Below are 27,030 nucleotides of genomic sequence, written 5' to 3'. Positions count from 1 at the left end.
GGTAATTTGATGGAAATGTTTATCGAGATGCTGTGAAATCATTGGCAAAGACGAGAAGATCACATTTCAAACATTTATTGAGGACGAGCCCAACGCGATGGTATCGGTGGCACGTGACAAACGTGTTGTTTTTGGACTTGAGAGAGAGCATTGTTGAGGTTTCATGTCATCCATGTACCCCCCCCCCCCCCCCCCAGCCATCACGTGTGGCTTTTTCCACACACCGTGTTTTCTCCTTGGGGTCTGGCGTTTCGAATGACTCTATTGCACTTCCTTCAAATCACATCCCTCGCTAGCTCTCTTGACTTTCATCTACATGCATACGGCCACTTACCAAAGTCTGTAAAAATACAAAATACATACGTATATAGAAAAACAAATGCAAATGGGCATTATTATTACAAACGTGTTGCTGTCGTGCGTCATCCCACTCGTGTCACTTCCTGCACGGGGAACGTCTTTGTGCTGAACTATGCTTCATGGGCAAAATGAACAAGTGATTAAGTGCTTCAAGACAGGACTGATCCAAATCCGAGTCTTCTTCCTCCCTTGTACTACTATCCCGTGTCAAAATGGCTACTTGCTAACACGGCTAACGGCTAGCGACACACATTACAGGAAATGACGCGCGAGTGTCAAGCCGGCGGTCGGTTGGCTATCAAAAGTACGTCGGGCGACTTTGGTTACTTGACAGCCACCACGGCGGTGTTGCAGATGGACTCCATGACGGCGGCCAGGCGGCTGCACAGGTCATGAGCTTGGTTGACGTGGACCTTGGGGGGGTCTTTGAGGACCGCTGTCTGGGTGGAGCAGTCCAGGACCCGTGGCAGGAATTCGCCCAGTTTCATCTGGAGTGAGTCTGCAGAGGAAAAAAGGCCAAAGCTCGGAAGGCCGTCTCGTCTCCGAGATAAAGGTGCTGAGACTGGTCTAGCTACCGTCCATGTCCTGCCCCAGGCAGCAGCACCACTGACTGCGGATGCTCTCCATGGTGTCGCGGTCCTCCTGTGACGACACCTCACGGCTCATCAGGTGCAGGCAGGGGATGACCGCTTCGTCCATGATGGCCACGCTGTCCTCCACCTTGCTCTCGTCACCGCTGGCAAAGAGCCGCGTGGCCCTTTCGTTCAAGCTCTGTGAGGAGCACGGAAAGGACCTCACAATCCTTGAAACAAGGATTTTTTTTTCTACACTCCAGCGGGAGTCGCTTGATTTTGAATGTTGGCCGATATCGAGTCGGCCATGTATAAAAGGATATTTCTCGAAGCGGGATTCCTATCATTGAAATTGAGCAACGTGGAACCACTCACCATGAGGCACTTTCTCCTGTACAGTGCAATCAAAGACGTGTCCACGCCGCGTTTCTCTCCGCTCGCCAGCAGGGCGGCGTTGGTGTCGTAGGCGTGAGCCAGGTAGGTTAGAGCCTCGCGCATTCTGGAATGCAGAAAAAACAAAAAGTCAGGCTTTGTGGAAGCTGTTCAGTGATGCGGGACACTTACTTGCCGTGCTGGTAGTGCTCCAGTCCGGTCAGCAGGTAGACAAAGACAGTCCGGAACGTTCTGTAGTCGTCGTGCCACTGCTGTTGGATTTCAAATTTAGAACACGTCAATCAAAGTGGACAAATTGCTGAATAAGATTTGCATGAAAGTACCAGGTACTCATCCATGTCCATGTCCTCGGGCTTGATGAGGCGCAGCTTGGCTCGAGCTTCCCTCATGATGCCGATGGCTCTGCCAAACCAACGTTGGGCGCAGATTGAATCATTGGAAATTCAGGAGGTAAGCGAGCCACATTTTGCACCAGTTACCCTCATTCGGCCACTAGATGGCGGTATTTACATTCCATATCGAGTTGAGTTGAGTTGATGTCAATGTTTTTTGTTTTTTTTTGACTCAATAAATCTATGTCGACAGTATTCCGTGCCCACCTCGCTCCATTTCTTTAGCTTTCAAAAGTACAAGTAAAAGTAAAAGTGGTCGGATTTTGGAATTTCCAATTTCCAACCAAAAATATAAGTGATGTTAAATGCAATAATAGTAGAGTGGGAAAAAAAAGCCCACACAAACTATGTCACCTCTCATCGTAGCTCAGATTGCGGTCAGTGAACTGCTCGAGCAGCGTCCTCTCGATGACGCGTTTGGGCGCTTTGTTCTGGAAGAAGTAAACAAGGGCATGCTGCAGGCGCGCGTCCTCCCGCGGCGTGGTCTCCTCCTGGGAGAGCTCGTACAAGCGGGAGTACTCTTCGTGGAAGGCCTGGTTGGTGGAGGGAAGCCAAAGCCATTTTCAACCGTCCATAAAGTGAAAAGAGAAGTTCCAAACATAAAGAGCGTTAGCCAGCGAGCGAGCGAGCTAGCCACCTTGATGAGTCCAGCCTCGGGACCCTCCGAGTCGAATGCTTGTCTGGCCTTTGCAATGGCAAGAATGATGCCCTGCATGGCTGGGGTCAACATCATCTGTCGGGCAGGTGACAAACCATGGTTGATTTGTCATCCTTTTTGACGGCTTGCTTGCTCACTTACCTCTTCGTTGTATCCGTCAGCATCCGCCCTCACCATGATCCTGCCCACGTTGGGGATCTCCACCTCAGAGACCTCGTTCTGGGCCTGCCGCCGCCCCGCCGCTGGCATGGGCTGCTCCTGATCGGATTGGCGGCGAGGAGCTTCCTCCGAGGAGGCCTCGACGTCACCTCGAGCGGTTTCCTCCACTTCTTCCTCCTTCTCCTCCTCCTGTGCGTCTTCGTTGTTCACGGAGAGGTCTGGCAGCGAATGGTTAGCGTCGAGCTCAACTTCGGGACTCTGGCGCAGAGCAGAGCAACATCATTGTGAATCCTACATGCTCCTCCACACATCACTGTAGCATCTACGGCACTTGCGTGACCTGTGTTTGACAAAGCTGGGAGGGAGGGGGAGAGTGGGGAAACAGGTGCTTTCCACTCACCTGACTTTGAGGCTCTCTCTCAGCTGCGACGGCGGCGACCTCAGAACACTGCTCGGGTTCCACCATGTCGCTGTTGTCGGGCTCGCCGTCATCTGGTTGGCAGTCTGAGTTCGGAAGGGCTGCGGCTGCTGCGTCTAATTCTTTTCAGGGTGGGGACAATTATTTCCTTTGAATGAATTCATATTGCTAATATATATATATTTCCAAAGCCCCTCAAGACCTTCAAGCGGGCCTGCAGCGTCAGGCTCCGGATGGCTCCGAGCTTCCGCTTGCGAAGTAGCAGCGGCTCCCTGGGCCTGCGGCACGGGTTCGACAGGCGCCGAGGGCTGAGGATCGCGGTCGGCGCCGGCTTCCGGGGGCTGAGGCTCGGCTTCCGGGGGCTCGTCCGACTCGCCCGGAGGCGCCGCCGCCTGGCGGAGTTGCTCCTCCCACTCGCTGAGCTCCTGCTGGAACCAGCGGTTGTCCTGTTGCACGAAGCGTCTCAGGACGGATGGCAGGGAGTCCATGCCGCGCAGCACCTGGCCCGTTTCGTCGTCTGCGCGCTCTGAACGGAAAGCGGCCATTGTTGGACTTTGAAAAGGTCCCTTTGTGTTGAAATGAAACAAAGAGCTCAGGTGGTGCTCCAGTACCGCTAATAAGATGGGGCAGCCTGTCATCGATGTACATGAGACAGTAGGCGCTAGCGTTGGTCGTGCCGCCAAAAGAATCTCGTTCCAGCTCCTCCCACGAGGACTCGGTGACGGTGATGTCGTTGCACTTCATCCAGCGCTGGTTGGCGTGGTCGTAAATGTACGCCCAGTAGTGGCCTGCTGAGGCCTGGCCCTCGTGGACCAGCACCGCGTGGAGTCTGTAGGGCACCTAAGGATGGACATGACAACGTCATCTTAAAACAAACCATGGGTGAAAGCGACGCTGGACATGAGGAAAGATCACCTGGCAGAGGCTGTTGTCCGAGTACATGCCCTCCAGCGTCTGACTGAGTCTCTCGATGTTGGCCTTTAGCTCTGCGGCGCCCAAACAACACGAGCAAGGTGGGAATGAATCCAGAGGAGTGAGCGCTTGGAATATAGGCCCACCGGAATGAAAGGCTCCCTTCCCTCCCGTACCGTGGATGTCCTTCTCCACTTCCGTCCTCCACCGCTGGAGGCAGGCCTGAACAAAGTGCAGCTCCTCCTCGGAGACGTCATTGGCCGGGGGGCAGTGCTGGCTGCAGGTCTTGGGAATGCGCTGGGAGCCCCCCTCCTCCTCTGCCGCCTCACTGAGGGAAGACCATCAATCCCATTCACCAAACAGAACTTTTCCATCGCATCATCTGCGCTCCGAGCTCACCCGTTGTTCTCTGGGCCGGCGTCCGTGGGCGATGAAGGAAGGGCCGGCGAAAGTGCGGCGGGCTTGCTGGAGGCAAACTCCAACACAAACTGCAGCATGTCGGCCAGAGGGTACTTGTTGGGGCCCGAGCCGTAGCGTTGATAGCTACACGGAAACACGTTTGGTCACAGCAAGCGCAGGAGGCCATTCAACAGTGGGCTCTCTGTACGCTACCATTCCAGTTTCTGTTGAAGATCTGCGAGCTGCTCCTTCACTTTTTTCACTTCTCCACGCCTCTCGTGCGTACATGTCAGGTTTTGGTGAAGATATCTGGAAAAGACCAAGTCAGGAAAAATCCCTTTCACTATTACAACTGTGACTGGTAATTTGTCATGACACTTTGGACTTTTTTGGAGTTGAATTGATCATATTTATTTGTATTATTTATTATATAATCACATTACATTATTATGTATTATTCTGTATTATAGTTCTTCCCTTCCATTGGCAAGCGCTCACCTATCCATGTAGATGATTTGCGGGAACTCCAATTTCTTGTGTATTTTCTCAGGGCGGCCGAGCTGCGTGTTGAATTCAAATCTGGACAGTTCAAATGTCAGCACAGGTGGCAGTTTTTTGAACCATCTCTGCAAAAAGAGCCCAAAACAAAAAAAACACCTCAATCGTGATCAGGACAGAAAAAAAAAGGATTTAAAGGCGACCTACCTCTCGGCCAGCCGGCTCGCCGTGTTGGGCATGGAGTGCCTCGATGTCCCTCTCCACCATGGCTCCTTCCAGGCACTCGTCCAGATTATTGAAGCCGTTGACTTGCAAAGGATACTGGCCAAACTGCTCCGTGTTGCATACAACTTGACCTGCGGTCAACAAACACGCAGGCTGAGCCAGCGAACGCTGCGTATCGCTCAGCTCACCAAGACCGACGCAGGTACCTTGGTGCTTGCGCTGGGTCACAAAGGTGCCGTAGAAAAGTTGGACCATTGGGTTGTTTTGCTTGTCTGTGGCGTTGCTGGAAGCAAAAGCAAAATCAATATGGTATTTGCGGTTGGTTCTCTTGTGGAACTTACTCTCCGTTGGCAGCCAGCTGGAAGGCGTCTTCTAACCAGTCCAGAAGCTTGTGGGAGAACTCGCTCACATCCTGAATGGGAAGGGGGGGGTCAGTATCCGAAATCTCATGGTCCTGGCTCGCGTACGTCTTGTACCTGCTGGGCCTCGCTGGTCCGAAAAGCCTCTCGCAGGAGCTCCACGGCGGCAGAGGGGTCCACGAAGCTGCGCGTGGAGCCCACCATGAGGGCAAAGAGGCAGCGCAACTCCTGCATGAAGGCAATGTTCCGCTTGTCCTGTGGGCACAAATTCAGCGTTCACCTGCTTTCCGTCCGTCCGTCCGTTTGTCTTTACCGCCGATGCTCACCGTGTGGCTCTTACACCTGTCCAGGATTTGCTCAGAGAGGCGGTAGTCGAGCACCAGCCTTTTAAACACGGGCAGGTGGAAGAGGGACTGCAGGGTGACAAAACAACTCGGCATTAATGGCACCTTGCTTGCGCTTATTCCCTCCGCCATGATTTGAACCCTGCTTACTCGCTTGTGGGGGGAAAAAAAAAAAAAAGACTCTCACCGATATAAGCGTGCTTTCTAAGCTTTGATTTCACTTTCCATTCCCCCGAAATAAGCACTAAGTACTTTCCATGCGTGTTTCCTGTGAGGGAACAGTTTGTCTTATGTGTCACTAAAATGAAATTGAGCACTCGTGTCTCCCGATAATATTTGATTGAGCAGGAAGTTTAATGGAGCCGCTGAGCGCTGAAGAGTGACTCCGGCGATCAGATTCAATTGGCATAATTTCATTTCACCAACGAGCTCGTATTCGCCGCCGCTAGGTTGAATCGACAATAGTCGGCGCGATGAAAACAAAAAAGCACTTGATGCTATTAGCGTCGCTAGTCGGAAAATGCCACGGCGCTAGGGAGTTGAAAGCACGCCGCTCGCGCTCACCTGGATGACGGCGCTGAACCAGCAGGTGTTGCCCACGTTGCGAAGTCCCACGGGCCAGTCGTCCTTGCGGATCCAGTCGGCGGGGTTGCTCATGTCGCTGTGGGCCTCGCATCTCTTCTTCTTACCCCTGGCTGGGTTCTCCTCAGCGCTGGCCTCCAGAGCCCTGCCCAAGGCGTCCGTCACGAATGTGATTGCCAACTTGCATAAAAGGCATTCCTAATAATGTAAAGGGCAGTACCGATGGAACTCTCGCTCCTCTTCCTGAGCCTTGTGGGACTCCTGCAGGCTCAGCTCGATGGCGGTTTGGAGTTCATCTGCGTGGACGTCTGAAGAAAAGAAAATCTTTCTCATGGAGATTCGACACTTGGCCTCTGTTCTACTGGACCAAAAGGAACCGGCAATCTGTTTTGCAACGAACCAAATCTGGAAAGCTAATAAAGAAGGCTGTGTATACCACCTTTGTGTCCTTCCCAGGCCACATTGGCTGCCCCCAACTCTTGCGGCTCTCCGCCATCCCCAACCTCCACCGGCTGACTTGTCAGGAGACCGACAGCGTGTCCGATGTCACCCCGACCGGCCTTCAGAAGATAAGGTGGGAAAAGATAAAGGCTGCAAATGTACTCTAGAAATCAACATGCACGCACACGTCACTCGATCGGACTTCTTTGCCTTACTTTTAAGGCTCTGCAGAGAAGGTGAGGATCTTGAACCCCGGTGATCTCCCTCAGCTGGTTGATCAGCATCTCGGTCTGCTGTCCAAACAAAAACAATAGATGCACGTCATTGACCAATCCGAGCTTTTCAGGTTCCAATCAGGAGAGCCCTTGAGGATGCGAGCCGTCGTCGTCATACGAGGCCAAGACGGCGAGCGGCCATCAAGTCATTGTCATCAACCCATGGCGAGTGAGGACAATTTGAACCGAGCACCCGGGCGTGTTTTCACCTTGTGGACACATGAAGCGTTTCAATACAAAGCGGACGGAGGCAGCTCAGTGAGTTGCGCGAGGGCAGGCGGGTGGGCTGCCACGCTATATAAAGCCTGTCATTACAACAACAGGTGCATGCGTCGCGCACACACACAAACACACAGAAAGCCCAGAGCAGGGGGACCAGACTTATATGGTGTCCCGGGTATATCGGAGAGCCCTCGCTTTGCCTCTATTTTAAGCTGCTGACATGGATAGGACAGGGTTCTGTTTATCATTCTGCTCGGCATGCCACCGGACTACATCACAAAGCCACTGTGACTCACTCTCACACAAACATATACACACACACACAGGTTGAATGAATGAATAAATAAATAAATAAATAAATAAATAAATAAATAAATAAAACACAGGTTTGAGGACACGGAGGAATAGTTTTACAATTTTGAATACTATCAGAGTGTTTGGGGAAAAACAACAACAACTTGACGACTTCTCATTGCTTTCCACACAAGATGGATTGAAATGATTTGTTTACTTGCCGGAGGACTAACTGTCAAAATATTTCAGAATTAGACAGTGCACGTCACTTAGAACACAACACCCTAAAAGGACAAATGAGAAATCACCAAAATAGGTCTCAAATGCAGTATGTCATAACTCGTTTGAAAAAATGTCACTTCATGTCCAATAATTTAACTGTTTACATTTTCAAGTGAAATCCACAAAAACAAAAAATGCAAGCGCTATTTTTTTTTGTCTTATGTTGATTCTCAATAAAATAAAAATAAATAAATAAATAAATAAATAAATAAATAAAATAAAATTTCAACTTTAACCACGTCGAGATTTCGGCGTTAAGGTTAGTAACACAAGTCCGGTTAGTTAGGGCCTTTCACGCTCATATGTAATTCCACTCGCGTCGTCCATTTTTTTGTTTTTGTTTTTTTTTGCGCTCACCGTGTTGGTTGAGTTCTCTCCATTTTCGCTCTCTTCGATTATCATCGCAAAATCGCAACCAAATTTCTTGCCGTTTTCAAATTTCAGCCCCGGGTGAGGAGTCACTGGCACGCCATCTGTCACACGCGGAGAGCGCCAAGCGACGCGCGCGTGCTCGGCCCGGCGGCGTGCGCGCAGCCGCGACGTGATTGACAAGGAGGCGTGTTGAGGGACACAGCAACAACGTCAATCATTTATTTTCCCCATCACTTGTCCAGTCTGTCATTTACGGAAGAGGATTCCCAGAATTCTGACTTTAAAGTGGTCACAATTCAGAGAATCAAGTCAGAATTCTGACTTTAAAGTGAGAATTCCCACTTTCTGACTTTAAAGTCAGAATTCTGACTTGATGAATTCTCACTTTAAAGTCAGAATTCTGAGAAGAAAAGTCAGAATCCTATTACCCCCCCCTTTTTTTTAGTCATTTATTTTATGCTAGTCGAAAAAAGAAAGCCAGTGAAAAGTCGTAATGGTATAATAATGGTATCTTCTGCTTTTGTTAAAATGACAAAATTAAAATATACATAAAAAATAACCAACCCCATTTGTATTTAATTGATGTTGACAATAGTCTGTCTCTGAGGGCGCATCTTGTCTCGTGTGTTTCATCATTCTATGGACGGTATCCGCTTACTCGGGTTGGTGAAGATCAATATCGTAAAAAAAAATGTCTACACTAGCCCTGTGTGTGTTCTGGCTCTTCACTCCAAACAACTTGGAGCTCCTCTTCGATCCCACTCAGGAGATTTTGCTATTACAGAAGAGGAAGAAGAAAAAGAAGAGAGAAGAAAAGGAATTCTTGCTCAATGTCTGCCATTTGCTTGCTACTGTTGACGGGTAAGATGTTCTTCTTTTCATTGAAATACTGTAGCTTTAAAAAAGAAAAAAAAAAAGAAATCTTTAACTGCAATGTTTTGAAATACAGTCATATCGCATGCATGTGGACTAAAACATCTTCAAGATCAAGTAGAACCGATGGTGTCAGTTCACGACCACGATTGTTCAAACTTCATCAGTGTCGCTTGTGGGCGGCCACATGGCTCAAAGTATTCCGGAGAAGCCAAAAAGATCGGCGTTGAATCAGCTGACAAGAGCTTTGCTGAGGAATTACGACCGCGGGGTTCGTCCCGTTCAGAACTGGACCAGCGCGACCACCGTTTTTGTCGACTTCATCTTACAGTCTGTCCTTGATGTGGTAAGTTTACTTTCCACTGTAGCTTTTCAAAAAGACTAAGCCTGCTTTCATTTCAGGATTCCAAAACGCAGAGTATTACGGCGAGTATTTGGTACCGACAGGTGAGTTTCGTCTCATCGTTACATGAATGACAACGCTTTCCCCAAAAAAACTCTCACGTGTGTTTATTCAGATCTGGACGGATGAGTTCCTCGTTTGGGACCCGGACGAATTTGACGGGATCAACGAGATTTCGCTGTCATCCGACGCCATCTGGATACCCGATATTATCGTCAATGAACTGTAGGTCGACATCGATGACACAAAACGATCGAATGATACGTACTGACGTTTGTCGGGCTGGATCTGCGTGCAGCGTGGCCGAGGGAAGGTCGCCGCCCATCCCGTACGTCTACGTCAACGCGTCGGGGTGCGTCAAGAACTATCGGCCCATGCAGGTGGTCCTGGCCTGCAGCCTGGAGATGTTTGCCTTCCCTTTCGACAAGCAGAATTGCAGCCTCACCTTCCGCAGCTGGCTACATTCCGGTGGGCGGGCTTTCCCTCGTCTGTAAAGACGGCAAAGTTCAAGCGGGCCGGACGGGCGGCACCGTGTTGTGCATACAGTCTGAGCGTGCAAAATGAACAAAAGCGTGATTGTTTCCAGCACGTGATTAACGCTGTCCACTGTTGATCGCTTCCTCCGTGCAGTGAAGGAAATCGACTTGGCTCTGTGGCGCAGCGAGGAGGCCATCGCTAACGATCGGCGGCAGTTCATGAACGATGGCGAGTGGGAGCTGCTGTCCATACCGGCGCGGTACTGGCGCCTCCAGCAGGACCGCGCCGACTACGCCCACGTCCGTTTCCATGTGCGCCAACTTTGTATCTGTCATATTGGTCGCATGTGACATTTGTGGACAAACGGACGGACGGGTCGAGCCAGCTAATGGCAGCTGATGAGGCTGGGGCTGTTTGCGAGAAGAAGAGAGCCTCTGATAGACAGGCAAAGGGCGAAGGACCATAATGAGACTGTCTCAGCGGCTGACTGATCAATGAGCGTCTTGTTAGCGGCGAGGCAAATGGCCCCATGCATAGGCAGCCCCCTTGCAGGTGGAGCGAGCGCCCGCCCGCCCGCCGGCCAGGCATGGCTGCTGCTGCTATTCATTCATGCAGCTCAAAGGAGCCAGCCCAGGGCTGTTTGATGAAGGACAACTTCAGCCACTATACGAGATCATTTTGGGGAAACAAACACATTTAACACTGCACACAAAGCTAGTCACTATCTTGTTTTCTGCTTGTGGCGTCCATTTTGAAGCAAACTTGGCTTTGTGCCCCCGCAGGTGTTGATCCGAAGGCGCCCCCTGCTGTACGTAGTGGGCCTCCTCATCCCCAGCATCTTCCTCATGATGGTGGATGTGATGAGTTTCTACTTGCCCGTGAGCAGTGGTACCCGCATCGGCTTCAAAATCAGCACACTGCTGGGCTACACCCTCTTCAGAGTCAACCTGATGGATGAGCTGCCCGCCACCGCCGTGGCCACACCGCTCATAGGCAGGAAAAGCGCTACGTTTCTCTTCCATCACAGTCGTTCCCACTGACCTTAACCAAAAACCCCACCCCACCCAACTTCTTTGCGGCGTAAGGTGTGTTCTTTGCCGTGTGCATGGCGCTGCTCATGCTCAGCCTGATCAAGTCCATCCTGGTGGTCAAGCTGCTCCACCACAGCCAAAAGGAGGTCCGGGAAATGTCGGTGTCGGCTTGCCTGCTGGACAAGTATGGCCTCTCCGAGAGCTCCGCCATGAGCCTGGACCGGCTCGACCGTTCCGAAGGTAGAAATATTTCCAGATTTTGTGTTGCGGTTCCGCGAGCATGACCTTGAGCCTTTTTGGATCTGCTTCCTAGATTTGGAGTTTGAGGCCTCGCTGGAAGAGGAGCCATGCCCGCCTGCCGACATCGGGGCAAATCCTTGCAGCTTGGAGCGTCTCCTCAGGGAGCTGGTATCCATCCGTCTGGCCTTTTCCCAGGAGACCTCAGAGTCTTGGGCTCAGTCCCAATGGCTGGCGCTCTGCTCCAAAGTGGACCGCTTCCTCTTCCGCCTCTACCTGATCATTCTGGCCGTCTACGCCGGGACCCTGCTGCTGTTTTGGGCCAGCTGGAGCTTCGCCTGACCACACGATTCTTTGTGCTCCAAAATAGAAAACAACACAAGTGATGCCAATCCCTAGAGATTTAGAGCACAAGAACTTCAACAATTTGTTCTCCAAGCACGCTCTTCAAACTTGCTCCTAACCTGCTCGAGTGTTGCTTTCTCAATAAAACATATCTGTCATGCCTATGTTTCCTTGTGCTCTTGGGTGTAACGCAACTCGGCGGCACGCAAAATATAACAGAGACAGAAGATGACGGCGGGAGGGAGGGAGGCAAAGCCGTTGTAATGATTTCCCAGCCGTGGAAATGTACTAAGCGATAGTGCATAATGAGCCGGTGGCACCCAGGGGAGCGACGTACTTTCATCCCCGCCACTGCCGCCACAAAACAGATCAATAAAAAGCATTCCGAGTTGGCCGATGGCTGCGTCTCCTATCCCCCCCTCCCTGGTGGCTTCCTAATAGTCAGGATGAGAATATGAAAAGTGCGCCACAGTGGAAAGATCTATATTAATGCAATTTTTAAAGCTCCATTAGCTAAGACGGCTGATGACGGCATACATTTTGGGCGGGTAGGAGGGGCCTTTCCGAGAGCCGGGCCAAATGGGGACACGCTAAGCACATTTTCACAACAGGACGGATTCGCTATGAAAGCCACATCAGCCTGCATCGGCATGCTTCTCTTCTTCCTTATTCAAGGGACGTGCACAGGTAAGCATTCTCCTTTGGCAGACATATGCTGACATTACTGTCGCTCAGCTCTGTGGCATCCAATCAAATGGCAACAAATGCAAACCGCTGAGTGAACGCTTGCAAATATTTCAGCCAAGCGAGTGGGCGGCGGCGGCCGCTTGGCCAACGCCACATTGGTGCGCCTCTCGGAGTTTTTGAGCGCCGGCTACAAGAAAGGGGTGCGACCGGTTAAAGACTGGCGGACGTCCACCCTGGTGGCCATCGACCTGATGGTCTATTCCATCCTCAACGTGGTGAGGATTGACGCAAACTGGTAAATTGAATATTTTGAACATCTGGGTTTTTTTTCAACCATTTCCCCCTTTCACCTGATTCAACAGGATGAGAAGAACCAGGTCTTGACGACGTACGTGTGGTACAGACAGGTAAAGGTGGCTTTGCTGTTTACCATCTTCTATGTAGATATATCTATAGACTTTTGTGATGCTTGTGCCATTCTTGAACCTTCAAGTCATGGACGGATGAATTCCTCGTCTGGAATCCCCAAGACTTTGACCAGGTCAAACAAGTTTCTCTCCCGACTGCCAACATCTGGGTGCCGGATATCCTCATCAATGAGTTGTGAGCTTCGTCCGTCCGTCCGCTGGCTCGTTTGCTCGTCTTTTGGAGCCTCGCCAGAAATGTTTTCGAAATTTGCGCCTTCTGTCATCCCGACACGCAGCGTGGACGTGGGGAAGTCCCCCGACATCCCGTACGTCTACGTGAGCCATGACGGGCTGGTGCGCAACTACAAACCCATCCAAGTGGTCACCGCCTGCACGCTCAACATCTACAACTTCCCATTTGATGTCCAGAAATGCAGCCTGACCTTCCAGAGCTGGCTCCACACAAGTATGGGCCCACGCACTCGCTCGGATTACAGTTCATTGAAAAGGCTCGGGCTCGTGGTTCTGTCCGCCCCTACCGGGATGTTGGGGCGAGACATTGCCTTAACGCGCTCACGCCGCCGCTGACATTGTGTTCCATCGGCAGTTGACGACATCAACATCACGTTGATGCGCAGCCCCGAGGAGTTGAGGGAGGACAAGAGCGTCTTCATGAACCAAGGAGAGTGGGAGCTGCTGCACATTCTGTCCAACTACAAAATCTTCAGCGTGGACGATGACGACCACTACGCCGAGATGAAGTTCCACGTGAGTCCAGCGAATTGGATACTGTGGCCTCACCCGGGCAAAGCATCCGGCGCGTTAGTAGAAAGCAAAAGGTTACTTTGGATTTACGTAACGGGCTGCTCGATAACAGACAGCGGGCTAGAAATGGCCCCCGGGCTGTCGTTTAGATGAAACCAAAGCAAAGCATGTCGACAGGTGGTGATCCGGCGCCGTCCGTTATTCTACACGGTCAACCTGTTGCTGCCGAGCATCTTCCTCATGGTGATGGACATCGTGGGCTTCTATCTGCCACCTGATAGCGGCGAGAGAGTTTCTTTCAAGATCACCCTGCTGCTGGGATACTCTGTCTTCCTCATCATCGTATCCGACACTCTGCCCGCCACCGCCATCGGAACGCCGCTGATAGGTGAGCGCTCGCCGCCCCGCGGGGAGAGCCCCGTTTGTCTGACCGACTGACCCATCTCGTTCGTCCGGCCTGTGCCGTAGGCGTGTATTTTGTCGTTTGCATGGCCCTCCTGGTGATCAGCCTGACGGAAACGGTGTTGATCGTGCGTCTGGTCCACAAGCAGGACCTGCAGCCCCCCGTGCCTCACTGGCTGAGGTACTTTGTTCTGGAGAGAGCTCCGGTCCTCTTCTGCATCCGCAAGAAGCACCGGCTGTGCTCCAGACTGTCCCCTCAGGCCTCGGATATGGACGACGACGACGACTACAAGGGAGAGAACCGGGTGCTCCGTCACACCTGCGAGATTGGCCGCCGGCACCAGAGGGAAGCCGCCGCGCTGGCTCGGGGCCTGCCCCCCCATAGGGACCCCGTGGTGAGTGACATCCTGCAAGAGGTGACGGCCATACGCAACTTTCTGGAGAAACGAGATCACGGCAACGAGGTGGCCAAGGAGTGGCTGCAGGTGGGCTATGTTCTGGACGAGATGCTTTTCAGGGTCTACCTGCTGGCCGTAGTGGCCTACAGCATTACGCTAGGCACGCTGTGGTCCGTGTGGCAAGTGGCCTGACGCCAGAATGTCCGGGCTCCATGGCAAAGAGAAAAGGAGTTTGGAGGCAGCCGCTTTATCCACTTGTCACTCATTTATGAAATCGCAATGCCTCCCCCATACATTATTTAGGACGTCACATTATCAATGGCCAAATTATTTATCAAGTGTGTCATGACCACGATGCTCTCTTACCGTGGTTGCGATAGCCTGCTGACGACGTTGTAGTTTTCTCCCCTAGCCAGAGAGCGGCGCTGTCGCTGTGCATTTCTCCGTTGAAGTCCTGGCTGGCTCCTTAATGATTTTAGTCCAAATGACTTTCAATGAAATAAATTACCTTTAGTGTGCTTTATATGTCATTACACGGCAGTTTCAACTCACCAGCTTGTCGTCATTTGATAAAAGTATTTTACGGTTTTGTGAAAAACAAACGAACATTCTTTTCGCCAAATTGAATGGAATTGATATTAACCTTAGAATGAGCATCAAAGGTTCAGACCAAAGGTGATGGCTTACCTCAAGATGTTAAATTACGCTGACTCACTCCCTTTTGCTCCTTCCTTCTTCATTAGCTCCAATAACATTCAAGTATAAGCAGTGAACAGTTTCCCCCACTTCCTGTCAAAACGACATAAAATGAAGATAACACAGTCAGTCTGTCAGGTAGCATAGTTGCCAAGCAGCTTAATAACGACACTTAAATAGTATAAATTACATGACTCACCTGTAAAACAACCAACAATTAATTGCGGGCTATATGAAAATCAACAGAGCGAAGTCGGGCTAGAGTTGTTTTACTCCAACAGGTGGCGCCATTTCCCTTTTTGTTGCCTTCCACCGGCGAGCTCGGTGCAGACTGCGCATGTGCTTGGAATCAAACTATTCTAACAAATAAACAAATTTGAAATGAAACGGGAAAACGATCAAAATTCTACATTTACTCAGCTATGTACTACAACAAAGAGTTCCAACTATTTTTACAGAATGCAAGAAAATTTTGCAATCATTTATAAATAATTTCATCTACTTTATTGTATTCTTTTTAATCCATTCTTTAGTAGTACCCCGAATTTGAAAAATAATACAAAAAATAGACTTTTTATTTGTAATTGTGATTAGTAGGAATGTATAGATAATTAAAAACAATGGTTGGTGTAAAATTAAGGGAAAAAAAGCCAGTGAGAGTACAAAGACAACTGACATAAAGTCCATTGTTTATTTCCTGTGTGTACAATTGATTTTTATAATGAAACCCATAAATAAAAAACAAACAAAATCAATCCACTCACTACAAAAAGACAATATACTGTTAGTAGGATGTAAAACCCCAAAGAAAAAATTCTTTAATATTTTTTTCCACGATCAAAAAGGCACAACATTGACGACTTTAGTGACAACATGGAAGGACCTGCAGCATTAAATGTTTATTTCATTTTTTTTTCACACTCCATCAGAGAACACTGAAATGTTACAAAGTGATGCGTCTGATTCTACATGGAAATGAATCCAAAAACAAAACGTAACCTCAATATTAACAGACGGTGGCGAGACATATGAAAACATGTTGCCACAGTGGGGAGTTGTGAAAAAAAAAAAATCGCACATTGTCGTTGGAAAAGACAAAGGACATTTTTCATTTTTTTGCAAAGCTCTAATGCAATTTTCAATGATAAGAACAAAAAAGAAAACGATAAGAGAACAAAAAAACAAAAACAAAAAAAACAAAAGAAACTAAAAAATAATTGGGCACCTTCTAAGATTAGGCTAAGATTGGGTGCTGAGGTAGACAAAAACTATAGCAATTCAAATCATCATCATCATCATCATCATTAAAATAATAAAAAAGAAACACTATCATCTTTAAATTTCTTAATAATACAGAGCGACTTCTGGACTGGCACTTGTGTTGCCACCAAAATGGAAAAGAACCAACCAATAAAAAAAAGCTTTTTATGCTTAAAAAGAAAGTTACGCTTGGTCCGAACGAAGCAAAGTTGTTGGTCCTCAGTGCTTGGATAAAAATAAAATAACTTGGTGCTTTTTTTTTTCTTTTTTACATGTTGTCAATATTCTTTTAAACATACGTGGAGACCTTGATGGCACATGGGCGTGAAATGGCGAGAAGGAACACCACACCAAAAACACACACACGTACAAGTGCCTGCTCCAGGGATGCCATGAGTGCCACTTTTTTTTTTACCCACGCGCCCTAAAAGCATCATGTTGGAGGAAGAAGTAGAAAAAAAAAAAAAATCAATCAAAAGTACAGCGTTACCTTGAGATACAACCCTTATTTACTCAAAACACGCGTATCTCAAATCGTCTTTCCCCACTGAAATGAATGGAATTTCAACTAATCTGTTCTTGCTTTCAATTTTTATAAACAAGAAAAATAGAACTCAATATTACTGGACATTATAAAAATATACAGTAATGACAATCAAATAGAGTGTAAAAAAAATATTTTGGGCCACTTGTATGTCAAGGCGCCTCAATACCTCATGGTTGAATTAAGGGCATGAAAAGATGGTGTCAACAGTTAATATATTTTTTTCCCCCGATAAATTTTCTTTTAATGTCAGCAAACCTGTTGCTGTTTAACAAAAAAAGGAATGAAAATCAAATTAAACTATCAAATCAATAGCCCTCGAATTCTGAAGAAAAAAAACATGTGTATCATGACATCCCATGGCTGCTGGCAGACAACATTTTTTTTTCAGTTTTTTTGGCAAAATCTTTTATCCGAAAATACAGAAACGGAGCACGTCTCCCCCCCCCAACAATTTCCATGTTTAGGCACACAAACAGTACGGGAAAAAACATTGTAGAGGAACACTGAGGGAAGAACAATATTGATGCCAACGAGTATATAGAGTTACATTATTTTTCAACATAGAAAGAAAAAAAAAACAGTGGCATAGAATAGAAGTTTTGTATCTGATTTAGTGCATTTTTCCACGAGTACGCACACACACGCATAGCTACACACTCTGTCAAGCGCACGGGAAAAGGAGAAAACATTCAAAGGACAATGACGTCATTGACTTGACGGGTAAGTGTTGCATTGTGGGTAACGATTGATTTGTGAGATTGTTTTGCTGTTGATATTTGCAGGTGATGTCGTGGGGGGTAAGAAACAAAAATCCCCAAACCTCTCGGCTCACAGTGTTACGGGACGTGCCATCCCTTCTCTTTTACTCTTTTCAAGTACAAAACAAATAATACAAAAAAAATAATAATAATAACAAGCCCACGGTCAAGTTTGATTGATAGAATGGTGAGTGACAAGTACTCTCGTTTTTTTGTTTTGTTGTTGTTGTCACATCCAAATAAAGTTGGCGGTAAGATTTTTTTTTGTCCTTCACCTACAATGTAATTGACATCCAGAAAGCAACACTTATTATTATCATTATTATTACAATATGTTCACACGATATCAAAGAGGAGCAAGGCAAGAATTACACCCAGAGAAAACAAAACAAAAGCAAAAAAAACGACCAATGTGTGCCCTGCTCAGACTCTCCACAAAAAAATAGACAGGACTGACACGCAATACAAAAATATCACAATTTGTTTCTTTTTTTTAATATCAAATCACCTCCGTTGAATCTCGTTCAGGAATTCATTTTTTGACTTTTTTTTTGTTGATGATTACTAAACGTCCAATTGTCCATCGCACGCTGCAAAAAACCCGAACCCAGAAAAGACCTCCAGCACCATTTGATCCACCGTTCACATTACAAAACTACAAGTCTATTCACATATGTTCAAGTGTCTACGTTCGTTTTTGAACCCGTGAAGCAATAGTGCTTTCCTCTTATCTTCCTCCTCATTTTGCGCATCACTTAAGGCTTCAAAATTGCTTTTTTTGTATTATTTTCTTCCATCCCAAAACGTTCTCTCGGACTACGTCCCCATTCATCCCATCAATCTCTATTATGGTAATTTTTTGACATTTTTTTTTTTGCTTTAAAATGACCATATTTCCTCATATAGTGGCCCCGGGGGTGGCCCAGGTAAAAAAAAAAAAAAAGCCAATAAGCGGGGTAGCCAGTAAATTAAAAACATGAATAAGCAGAAGATCAGGTAAATTAAAAAAAACATGACAAAGTGGCAATCAGGCAAAAGTGAATAAACAACATCATCAAAAAACGGCATATAAGCGGTGAATGGGTGAAAAAGTCAAATAAGTAGAGTTTGGATAAATTGGACAAATACAAAAAAAAGGGCATTAGGTAAACTAAAAACACAAATAAGTGGGTGATTAGGTATAAAAACCAACACAACAAATAAGTGGGAGTTAAAATCAGGTGAAAAACATGAATATGCAAACAAACAAAAAAACTCGCATTAGATAAAAAAGTGAATAAACATGGGAGCCAGTAAACAAAATGCATCAAGTAAGCATTGCGTTAAAAAAAAAAATGCAAATGCGTGGGTGTTGGGATGAGGCTTTTACATAAAAAAAAAAAAGCAAATAACAAATAAACATGGACCAATGATGACCCAAATTTTCATTCATCCAAAAAAGCAACTTGGTAGCTGCTGCTGTTTTGGTTAGCAACAGCGCGAGCAAAACTGACTTGACTTCACCCTCCCTGACTTGTACAAGGGCAGTGTCGACTGGCGGGAAGGCATTTGTTAAGTTCAACAACAATGATTTGAGAGGGGGCCGCTATTTGAGGAAATCCGGCGACTCAAATTGGAGGAACAAAAAAAAGTAAGCGTGAGATGAAGTAGCAATGATGAAAAAATGTGCTTTTGCCAAAACATGAACTTAAGAGAGGTAGCTTTTTTTTTTTAACAAACACACACAAAAAAAGGACAAACAAATCAAATAAAAAAAGACCAACCTGCTGACTCCAACAAGCGCGGTTAATAGTAATAATACCAAATTTGGTAGCACGCACAAACTAAATCTCACCGCTGCCGCGGCACTTTTGAAATGTGTGTCTGCGTGCGCGCACACACGCTCATGCACACGCACACACACACACGCTCACACACACAAACAGCTTCGTCACGCTGTGCAATGCATCTTTCCGACTCGCGACGCTAACAAAACACGGGGTTAACAAAAAAACAAGAAAATAACATGAGGTCACAAAATGAGGTAATTCAAGTATGAAGTGAAAACGAGGAGATGAAACCACAGAGAATAGAGTCCACGTTTCCATCGCCCTATTGGTCCCGCCCCTCTTCGGTAATCACCCGAATACTCCAGTTGACAATTCCCGCTTTCGCTTCCTCGGATAACAGTGACTTTCCTTCACCGGGCCGGGCGGTCGGCGTTTTCGGGCTCCCAAATTCCCCAGCCAAACTTGGCGTGCAAGTCTTTTCACATTCACGTGTTGAGATGGCGCCGGCCCATTTCCGACATTCACTCCTTCGAGAGCAGCCGTTTTTCTTTCCCAAGTCTGACATTTTTTTTTGTGGTTAGTGTGAGATAAATGAGAGTATACGCGGATGGCGGCGGTGTATTGCTGTGATTAATGTGAATATAAAGCTCGACTGATATCAAACAGAAACTGTTGTCGTAATTGCGGCGATACATTGATCGATGAGCGGGACAAAAATATAAGTCAGTCTTTCGACACCCGGACCAAGAAGACTGACGGCCCTCCTAAAAAAAGCAGCACTGTGAAGCCCCTTCCCCTCCCACTTAACTGATCATTTAGGTTCATCCTTTGTTTTTAGCGCTCCCGATTCGTCATCTACTGCATATTCCGACCGGCTGAAGATTCTCAGGGGCTATCCGGGGAAAAAAAAAATATCGACACAACCTGTCGACGTTCAAGTACTTGGTGGGCATTTTTGTTGGAGCCGTGGGGCAAGGCTCCAATTGTCCAATTTCTGTGCATACCCAACAATTCTTATGCTAAGGACACTTTTTGGGAATTTTCTCAAGTGTGCATTCTCGTTAGCGCCACACCAAGAAGGAAGTGAATACATTGCTGGCCATACAATGCTTTTTTTTTTTTAAGCTCCATCCATTTTGGTGACCAACCAATAATAGCCAGGGCTTTCTTGTTGGAGGTCTTCGCTCTCCAACAAAACAAAAAAGAACAAAATCTATTTCAATAGCGTTCCAGGTATTCTTGTTTTGAATGGGCGGCCACTTTCTGGAATTAGCATTCATTTCTCAGCGGATAATCAAAATTGGGCAAATGTCGGGCTACTCGATTAAGTGCCATTCTCGCTAAAGGAGGTGCGTTAGCGAGACTACCAAGAAGGCTACTGAGCAGATTTGGAGGGCCTGCATCAACAACAGTGATCCAGTTGGGGATTGTTTGGTCGTTTGTCTCATTAACGCCATGACACAAAAACGATTTAATATATAACCTCAGAAAGATACAAAAAGGAAGAAGCCATTTCATTTTGGCGTCTCACCAATATTGCTAGCGGTAGATTTTCAAAAATGGTGGCTATCTGGTATGTATGTACACAATTTGGTAGTGATCCAAATGGGGCTTTGGCTGTCCTTGGCAGAGGTCTCCACTCGTATCAGTTGCAACAGCAACTACCACAAACACAAAGTGTTACGTTTTCTTCTTCACATTGGCATCATCATCATCACGTGACCTGAATTTGTGTGGAGATTGGTAGGGAAAAGCAAAAGAAGTGACAAAAAAAAACCATCCGTCATGTCACATGCTTCGAGATTCTACCAAATACTATTTTGTCTGGGTCCGATAGCCCTTGAGAATCTGTCAACGCTGTAGCAGCAATACTTTCCCTGCAGCTCTCGTGTTTCCGTCACGAGGCGACCTGAACAACTGAAAGAAATAAAGAAAGGAACACAATGCGCACTTGACCCACCCGGTGATTCCGAACTAACGCCACAGACTTTGACGTCTCTCCGGGAGGACCGTTCTTTTGTCGTCGCTTTTGCAAGAAAAGACGCTAATCGGTCTTTCGTCCTTTTGCACAGCTTGGCCTAGCGCCTTCAAACTACATTCCCCTCCTACCCGCCCCATCCTTCCTTCCTTCCCTCCTTCCCCAATACCTTCCTGCGCTTAGACGTAGCAGAGGTACAGGTAGGTCTTCTCGATGCGCCAGTCTGGAGGGATGTCTTCGGGCTTGTGGCCCTTCATGTGCTTCTGCATGGCCGACAGGCTGGGGCAGTACTCCAGGCAGATGGTGCATTGGTAGGGCGAGGCGCCGTTGTGGGTGCGCAGGTGCTTGATCATGGCCGAGTAGTCCCTGGATCGTTGGTGGCACAGCTTGCACTCGAATGGCTTCTCACCTGAGGAAAAAGCGGACCCCATTTGAAGACAACAAGGCTCTCCTGTATCGTCGCTATCCGAGTGTTCATGCTAACAACGCTAACTGTTCGCTAATGATGCCAAGTGAGCTAACGTCGATGTGAGCGATGTCGGGGGGGGGGGACGATCCAATCTAAGACATGTAAATGGCGACCTTTTGCCAGAAGCATTGGGGGGGGGGGGGGGGTGCGGCAAATGATCAGGTCGCCGCCGTCCCAGACGTGGCCCACCTCCCCTGCTTGACCTTGACCGTGCCAAGGAAGCCAATAAGCGTAAATACACGTGGGCCAGCCCGACGGCTGCTAATATCGATAACCGCACTGTAAACAAGGTGGCCTCACATAAGCGGCTAATAATGAATTGCAAATGCCCCCTTTCCCCGGCGCTATTGATCCGGCATCGGCATTTGCGGAGGGAGGGGGGGGGAGGCAGGCTCCGCGCCGCTTGTCGATGATTCATCAAGCGGCTGCCTTTTATGTGAGGTGGCCTTTGACGGCGAGCTTGTCGCTCCTTCTCGTTATCTGGCGTTGGAGCTCCCCCGCTGCGCAGCCCCCTCTACAAAAAAGGAGTTGGATGCGTGTGGAGGTGGGAGCCAATTATTGGAGAGCCTGCCTTGATAGTGTGTCTTATTGAAAGGGAGATGGGCGCGTGTGCCGTGCGTGTCAATTCGAGCTGGGCTTCTCAAACTGGGCTGGGCCAGCTGTAGTTTTTAAAGTCACTTGTTTACATTATTGCACATTTCAATTGATTACAATTTACGATGAAAAATGTCTTCCCTGTAAGAGAGCCCCGGGATCCAAAAGTTTGAAAACCCTTGAAATACCGAATTTGTGTGCGAGGAAACAGCAAGGAAGCACAAGTGTCCCGATGGGCTTCGCCGATCAGTCTTAGCTGAGCTCCCTTTGGCGGCGCAGGCTAGCTTATCACAGTGTCAACATCTTTATGGGGCTCTAAATATACCGCGATCAATAGGCAGTCTTTGGAGACATTCATTTACTGTAGCGCGGCAACAAAGATATGCATCTGCTCTGCTCTGCCGTGTGCGTGCGTGCGAGTAGCACATCATGTGCTGCAGCCACAATGTGTGACAATGAATGCATTAGCGGAAAAGCTCATTCCCACTCAGCAGTAGGGACGCACGCATCGTCTAATGACATCCAGATAGAGGTGCCGGATTAAAAGAAGTTTTAGGGACCAAATTAATATTGCGGCACGCTTCTCCATCATTTCTACTCCCGAAAGTCTGTTTGTGTGCTTCGCGAGGTGCTGCTCTTTTGGTTAGCAACAGTTCCGACGTGAACAAAAGCGTCCACAAATAAAGTCGAGCTGTTGGTCAACTGGGCTTCAAATGATCAACGTGATCAATCTGAGAAACACCTTTCGGTATGCTGTGCTACTTCATATCTGCTAACTTGTTCTGGATTTCCATTTAGTAGGGGAATAGAGGGCAGAATCCTCTCAACCGGCACGAGCTTGGCATCGACTCGGTTTGCCAAATGCCCAGCCCAAATGTAAACAATACAAGTGATTGGCGTGTGTTTACCTGTGTGCACGCGGTAGTGGGTCTCCAGCTGGTGCTTGAGGCTGAACTTCTTGCCGCAGCCATTACATTCGTAGGGCTTCTCCCCCGTGTGGATGCGCTTGTGGCCCTTCAGCGTGCTCTCGTCGCGGAAACAGCTCCCGCAGAACTCGCATTCGTACGGGTGGTCCCCGGCTGCAAAGTGGTCAGGTACGAAGCACGTTACATCAACTCACAAAACGCAGATGCCCCAACAATAGAAAACCGTCAAAAAAAGTCTTCTTAACATGACAAAATGTGACACATTGGGGCAAATTTGCATCCAAAACCGGCCTCTCAACAGGGGTGTGTAGACTTTTGATAGCCACTGTACAAGCACCTCCTGTCACATTCTCCAGTAGCTATTTCTGAATGCATTTCACAGCAACGCTGCAGCTTTACATCTCCATCAATGACCTATGCCTTTCATTACCTGCCTGTCCGAGCGGCGACGTGCCGCCGAATAAATTGCATTTCTCGTTATGCCCGCTGCTAAGAGACAATCTCACCCACCCCGTGCGTTACGTTATTTAAGGTCTTATTGTACGCAGACGGCATGCTGTTGCGCGTAGACAGTCAGCCGGATGAAAGACGCACTTTAAATGCTGATCACATTCAGGCTGCGCCGCACTTGTCACGGGAGACGACGCTTTCAAAGCAACGAGCTTGCCTGTAATGTGACGAGCGTGTGAGAGATGGAGGGGGGGAAGGGATGGGGGCGGCGTGTGTGTGCGTTGAGGATCAATAAATGTGACACTCCTTATTTGTCCGCATGAAGTTATCAGCGCCTCCTGCTGTACGCCGAGGGGCGTCGCCGCCACGGAGGAGATGGCCATCCATCAATGAGCCCGGCGGCTGCACCGCGCCGCACCGTGCCACGCCACGCCGGCAGAATAACAATGCGCCTGGCATTCAGCCGCCTTTAATTAGGCCGTCTGATCGCAGCAAGTGAGCGGGATGCTAATACGAGAGACGGCAAAGCTCATTGGTTTGTTGACGCCTAATTCCATCCTGTAACATTTTCATGAATAAATCCCCACCCAGAGCAGAGCAAAGAGTATGCTCACTAGAGACGATACTAAACTCAGATACTGTTGAATTGAAAGGTAGGACAGGTAGAAAAATGAGGAAATGCTAACATTTTAGCAGATGCTATGCTAGGCAAAGGTCATTATAGCCCACAGAAAAAACATCAAGTACAGAATGAATCCAATTTGAACAAGTTAGCTAAAATCGCTAAGATAGTTGCAGTTGGTATGCTAACATATTGTATAGCAAGACTGTCTTGTTGTTTTTCTGTTCAAAGCAATAACCAGAAATAGAGTGTGTGTGTTTTGGACGCCGCTATCATTCATAAGGTGTGACTTCATCGTTTCCTATCCGATAGAAAATCTCATTTCCAGCAAACGCAGCGGGGAGCCGCTGACCCGAGCGCTATTCTCTCTGACTTTAATCGCTATTTGTTTTCGTTTGTTATGTCTGTAAACTTTATCAGGACACGCTTGAAAAACTCACTTTTGGATTCTTTTAAAAAAAACAACAACAACTGTGATTTAGTGTGCCGCCGCATTTGAAAGCCGTGATTACTTACAAGCGGATATCGTGTACCAGAAGAGATAAGTACGTGAGGACAATAACGAGCATTCCGTCTGGGTTCGGCGGACAAATCATACTTCACGCAACGCACACACCAAAAAGCAAACAAAAGAATGTGAAAGATTTTTTTTTTAAATGTCTGGACTCCAAGTATAAAATCAAATGGAAATAAGTGAATCTTATGTAATACATCCATAATCAGACGTGGACATTCATGCTAATGCTAATTTGTCCCGCTGCCGTTGGAAAGCAAAATGAGAACATTAGAGTGATTCTTTGCTTCCAGCAGCAGCAGCAGGGAGGCCACAGATGAGAAGAGCCCAACACAGTGAGGTGGAACCGCATCACATGGCCACTGGACCCTTGGGTGCCCCTGGGCATCGCCACCTGCGTCCCCTTGCCAACACGCACACTCATGTGACACCCCAAAGGAGTGCTGAGGGTGGCGATGCCCGAGGGCACCATTGAATGGGGGCGGGCGGGCGCTGGTTTGTGTGTTCATTCTATAGGTTTTAAATCAAGGACGCACGGCCACAGCCAATTTTATTTGCTCACTCAAATACAGCTGCGAACACAAAAAAACCCCCGGCAAATTGTCTCATACACATACACACACTTGGGCACAGACAGTGAACAACAATGGAATATTAATGAAGGTCTGCTGCCGAGTGTGTGTGAGTGTGTGTGTGTGTTTTAAGAGAAGGCACAGCTGCCAACACTGTATAATTGAGCGCATGCACTTGAACCTTTAATGCACTGTGCATACATGCAGTAAACCTACAAAAAGAGCAAATAAAGCCACGTGTGTGTATATGTGTGTGTGTGTGTGTGCGCGCTGCAGAGCGTGCAGGTGGTTGGAGGAGAATAAAGATGGTCAGATTAAGATGCTGAAATAAACACCATTAAATTGCACGTCTTTGACGCAGCTCCAGTGTGGCGGCTCTGGGCTGCGTTGCCGAGATAAGGCGGCGGCAGACAGGTAAATGAAGCACGCGTCCCGCAAATAAACGAACAAACAAAAAAACAAGTCTTTGTTCGATTTGTCACATTAAGTCAAGAGATGAACATTCTCGTCAAATCCCATTGTGATATATTGCGGTTTTTCCCCCCAATGCATTTCAATTGACGCGTGAGGATTTTTCACCTCCTGATGTTTGATTGTAATAAATTATAATTTTCTTCTTCTTCTTCCCCTTCAAACCGTGCATAAGATGATGCAGGGAACGGCGCATTCATTTCCCGTCGGGGGTAAACGAGGAGGTCCCATTTCCCATTTCCTAATCCCCGTTTCCTCCTCCCCGAACATAAAGTCATATTTAAGCGACGCTCTCATTTGTGATTTAACACCCGACCAACCATTCCTAGCGACATTCGCGTCGACTGGGCGGGCAGGTACTGTACAGCATCACCCCCCCCCCCCAACTCATCCGATTGGTCCGACTCGCAAACGGAGGCCGACTGCTCACATCTCACCGCCTTTTCCTTTCAAATATTTATCCGGAGCGCTGGTGAGCTAAATCAGCCGTGACAGTGAGACTGTTATTTAAGGTCGCAGACAAGCTGCTGAGGCGGGGGAAGGAGAGAGCGAGGGAGGCGGAGCAGGTGGGCGCGGGGGGGCATCCATCCGCTCACCCGCCACCACTGGAATGGAATTCATTTCCATGTGTTCATATCCGTCCATTTGGCCACGTGTCAACAATGCATTAACATCCCGCTGTGGTCTCAGCGCACTCCAGCGCCGCGCAAATGAATAAAATAAGTCACCATCGCCGCAGAACCGATTTGACTGCTGACCTGAATGAAGATGAATGGAGGAGCGCCCGCTCCGCTCAGCAAGCGCCCATCCCAAATAAAACACGGCTTTCTACTTACTGTAAACTATTTTTAGTCCCGTCTCGCTTCTCTCACGAGGATGCACACGGCCATAAAGGTTACGGTGCGTGTTGATCTTATTTGTGTACAACGAATCCGCATATTCCGCACCTACAAGGCCGTCTCAAAATTGTTGTTAATCGCCGACGTATGAGAGAATCCAAAATAACGAAGCGTTTCAAATTGCCTGCGCGGTGCCTTCACTGACCTGTATGCGAGCGCAGGTGGCGCTTGAGCGCCGTGTGGCTGGGGAAGGTTCGGTTGCATTCGCTGCAGATGTAGCTACGCACGCCGGCGTGGACCTCCATGTGCTGCTGTAACGCCGTCTGCGTCTGGAAACGTTTGCCGCACAGCAGGCAGAAGATGGCCATGTCGGAGCCTGCACA

At 48.0% G+C, this 27,030-nt stretch overlaps 4 protein-coding genes across 6 annotated transcripts in view; 2 read left to right on the top strand and 2 right to left on the bottom strand.

Moving 5' to 3' along the window:
- Positions 1-59: 59 nt before the first annotated feature.
- usp28 (ubiquitin specific peptidase 28) lies at positions 60-8,325 on the bottom strand. 3 transcript variants are annotated; one of them, XM_049741983.1, is made up of 26 exons: positions 8,143-8,325; positions 6,928-7,005; positions 6,711-6,831; positions 6,492-6,579; positions 6,254-6,416; positions 5,672-5,758; positions 5,463-5,600; positions 5,328-5,398; positions 5,193-5,269; positions 4,969-5,117; positions 4,762-4,889; positions 4,477-4,572; positions 4,264-4,407; positions 4,041-4,192; positions 3,868-3,938; positions 3,564-3,792; positions 3,155-3,478; positions 2,935-3,074; positions 2,517-2,792; positions 2,355-2,450; positions 2,072-2,250; positions 1,649-1,727; positions 1,497-1,576; positions 1,308-1,431; positions 936-1,131; positions 60-859 (listed from the first exon to the last, which is right to left on the bottom strand). In XM_049741983.1, the coding sequence occupies exons 1-26, from the start codon at positions 8,185-8,187 to the stop codon at positions 684-686; spliced, it is 3,507 nt and encodes a 1,168-aa protein (XP_049597940.1). In that variant the 5' UTR covers positions 8,188-8,325; the 3' UTR covers positions 60-683. The 3 variants fall into 3 exon arrangements, with proteins under 3 accessions (XP_049597940.1, XP_049597942.1, XP_049597941.1); XM_049741985.1 differs by having other exon boundaries at positions 2,935-3,068; XM_049741984.1 differs by having other exon boundaries at positions 6,928-7,002.
- A 2,160-nt stretch (positions 8,326-10,485) lies between these two features.
- On the top strand, positions 10,486-11,678 carry LOC125981930 (5-hydroxytryptamine receptor 3B). Its single transcript, XM_049742016.2, has 2 exons — positions 10,486-11,181; positions 11,255-11,678. Exons 1-2 carry the CDS (start codon positions 11,016-11,018, stop codon positions 11,518-11,520), a joined length of 432 nt encoding a protein of 143 aa, XP_049597973.1. The 5' UTR covers positions 10,486-11,015; the 3' UTR covers positions 11,521-11,678.
- Positions 11,679-12,083: 405 nt separating this feature from the next.
- On the top strand, positions 12,084-14,899 carry htr3a (5-hydroxytryptamine (serotonin) receptor 3A). The gene is made up of 8 exons (XM_049742017.1): positions 12,084-12,210; positions 12,325-12,485; positions 12,573-12,617; positions 12,704-12,813; positions 12,914-13,083; positions 13,225-13,385; positions 13,560-13,770; positions 13,851-14,899. The coding sequence occupies exons 1-8, from the start codon at positions 12,147-12,149 to the stop codon at positions 14,372-14,374; spliced, it is 1,446 nt and encodes a 481-aa protein (XP_049597974.1). The 5' UTR covers positions 12,084-12,146; the 3' UTR covers positions 14,375-14,899.
- Positions 14,900-15,550: 651 nt separating this feature from the next.
- Positions 15,551-27,030, bottom strand: part of zbtb16a (zinc finger and BTB domain containing 16a) — a 66,718-nt gene continuing 55,238 nt past the window's right edge. Inside the window, exons 5-7 of the mRNA XM_049741998.1 lie at positions 26,853-27,023; positions 23,162-23,332; positions 15,551-21,599 (exon numbers count right to left, since the gene is read on the bottom strand). Coding sequence (XP_049597955.1) covers positions 21,370-21,599; positions 23,162-23,332; positions 26,853-27,023 — 572 coding nt within the window. The 3' untranslated portion in view covers positions 15,551-21,369. The remainder of the gene's footprint in view (positions 21,600-23,161; positions 23,333-26,852; positions 27,024-27,030) is intronic.

This window comes from Syngnathus scovelli, chromosome 15, assembly GCF_024217435.2.
Source record: "Syngnathus scovelli strain Florida chromosome 15, RoL_Ssco_1.2, whole genome shotgun sequence".
Classification (NCBI taxonomy): Eukaryota; Metazoa; Chordata; class Actinopteri; order Syngnathiformes; family Syngnathidae; genus Syngnathus; species Syngnathus scovelli.
This window is presented reverse-complemented; position numbering and strand designations above follow the sequence as displayed.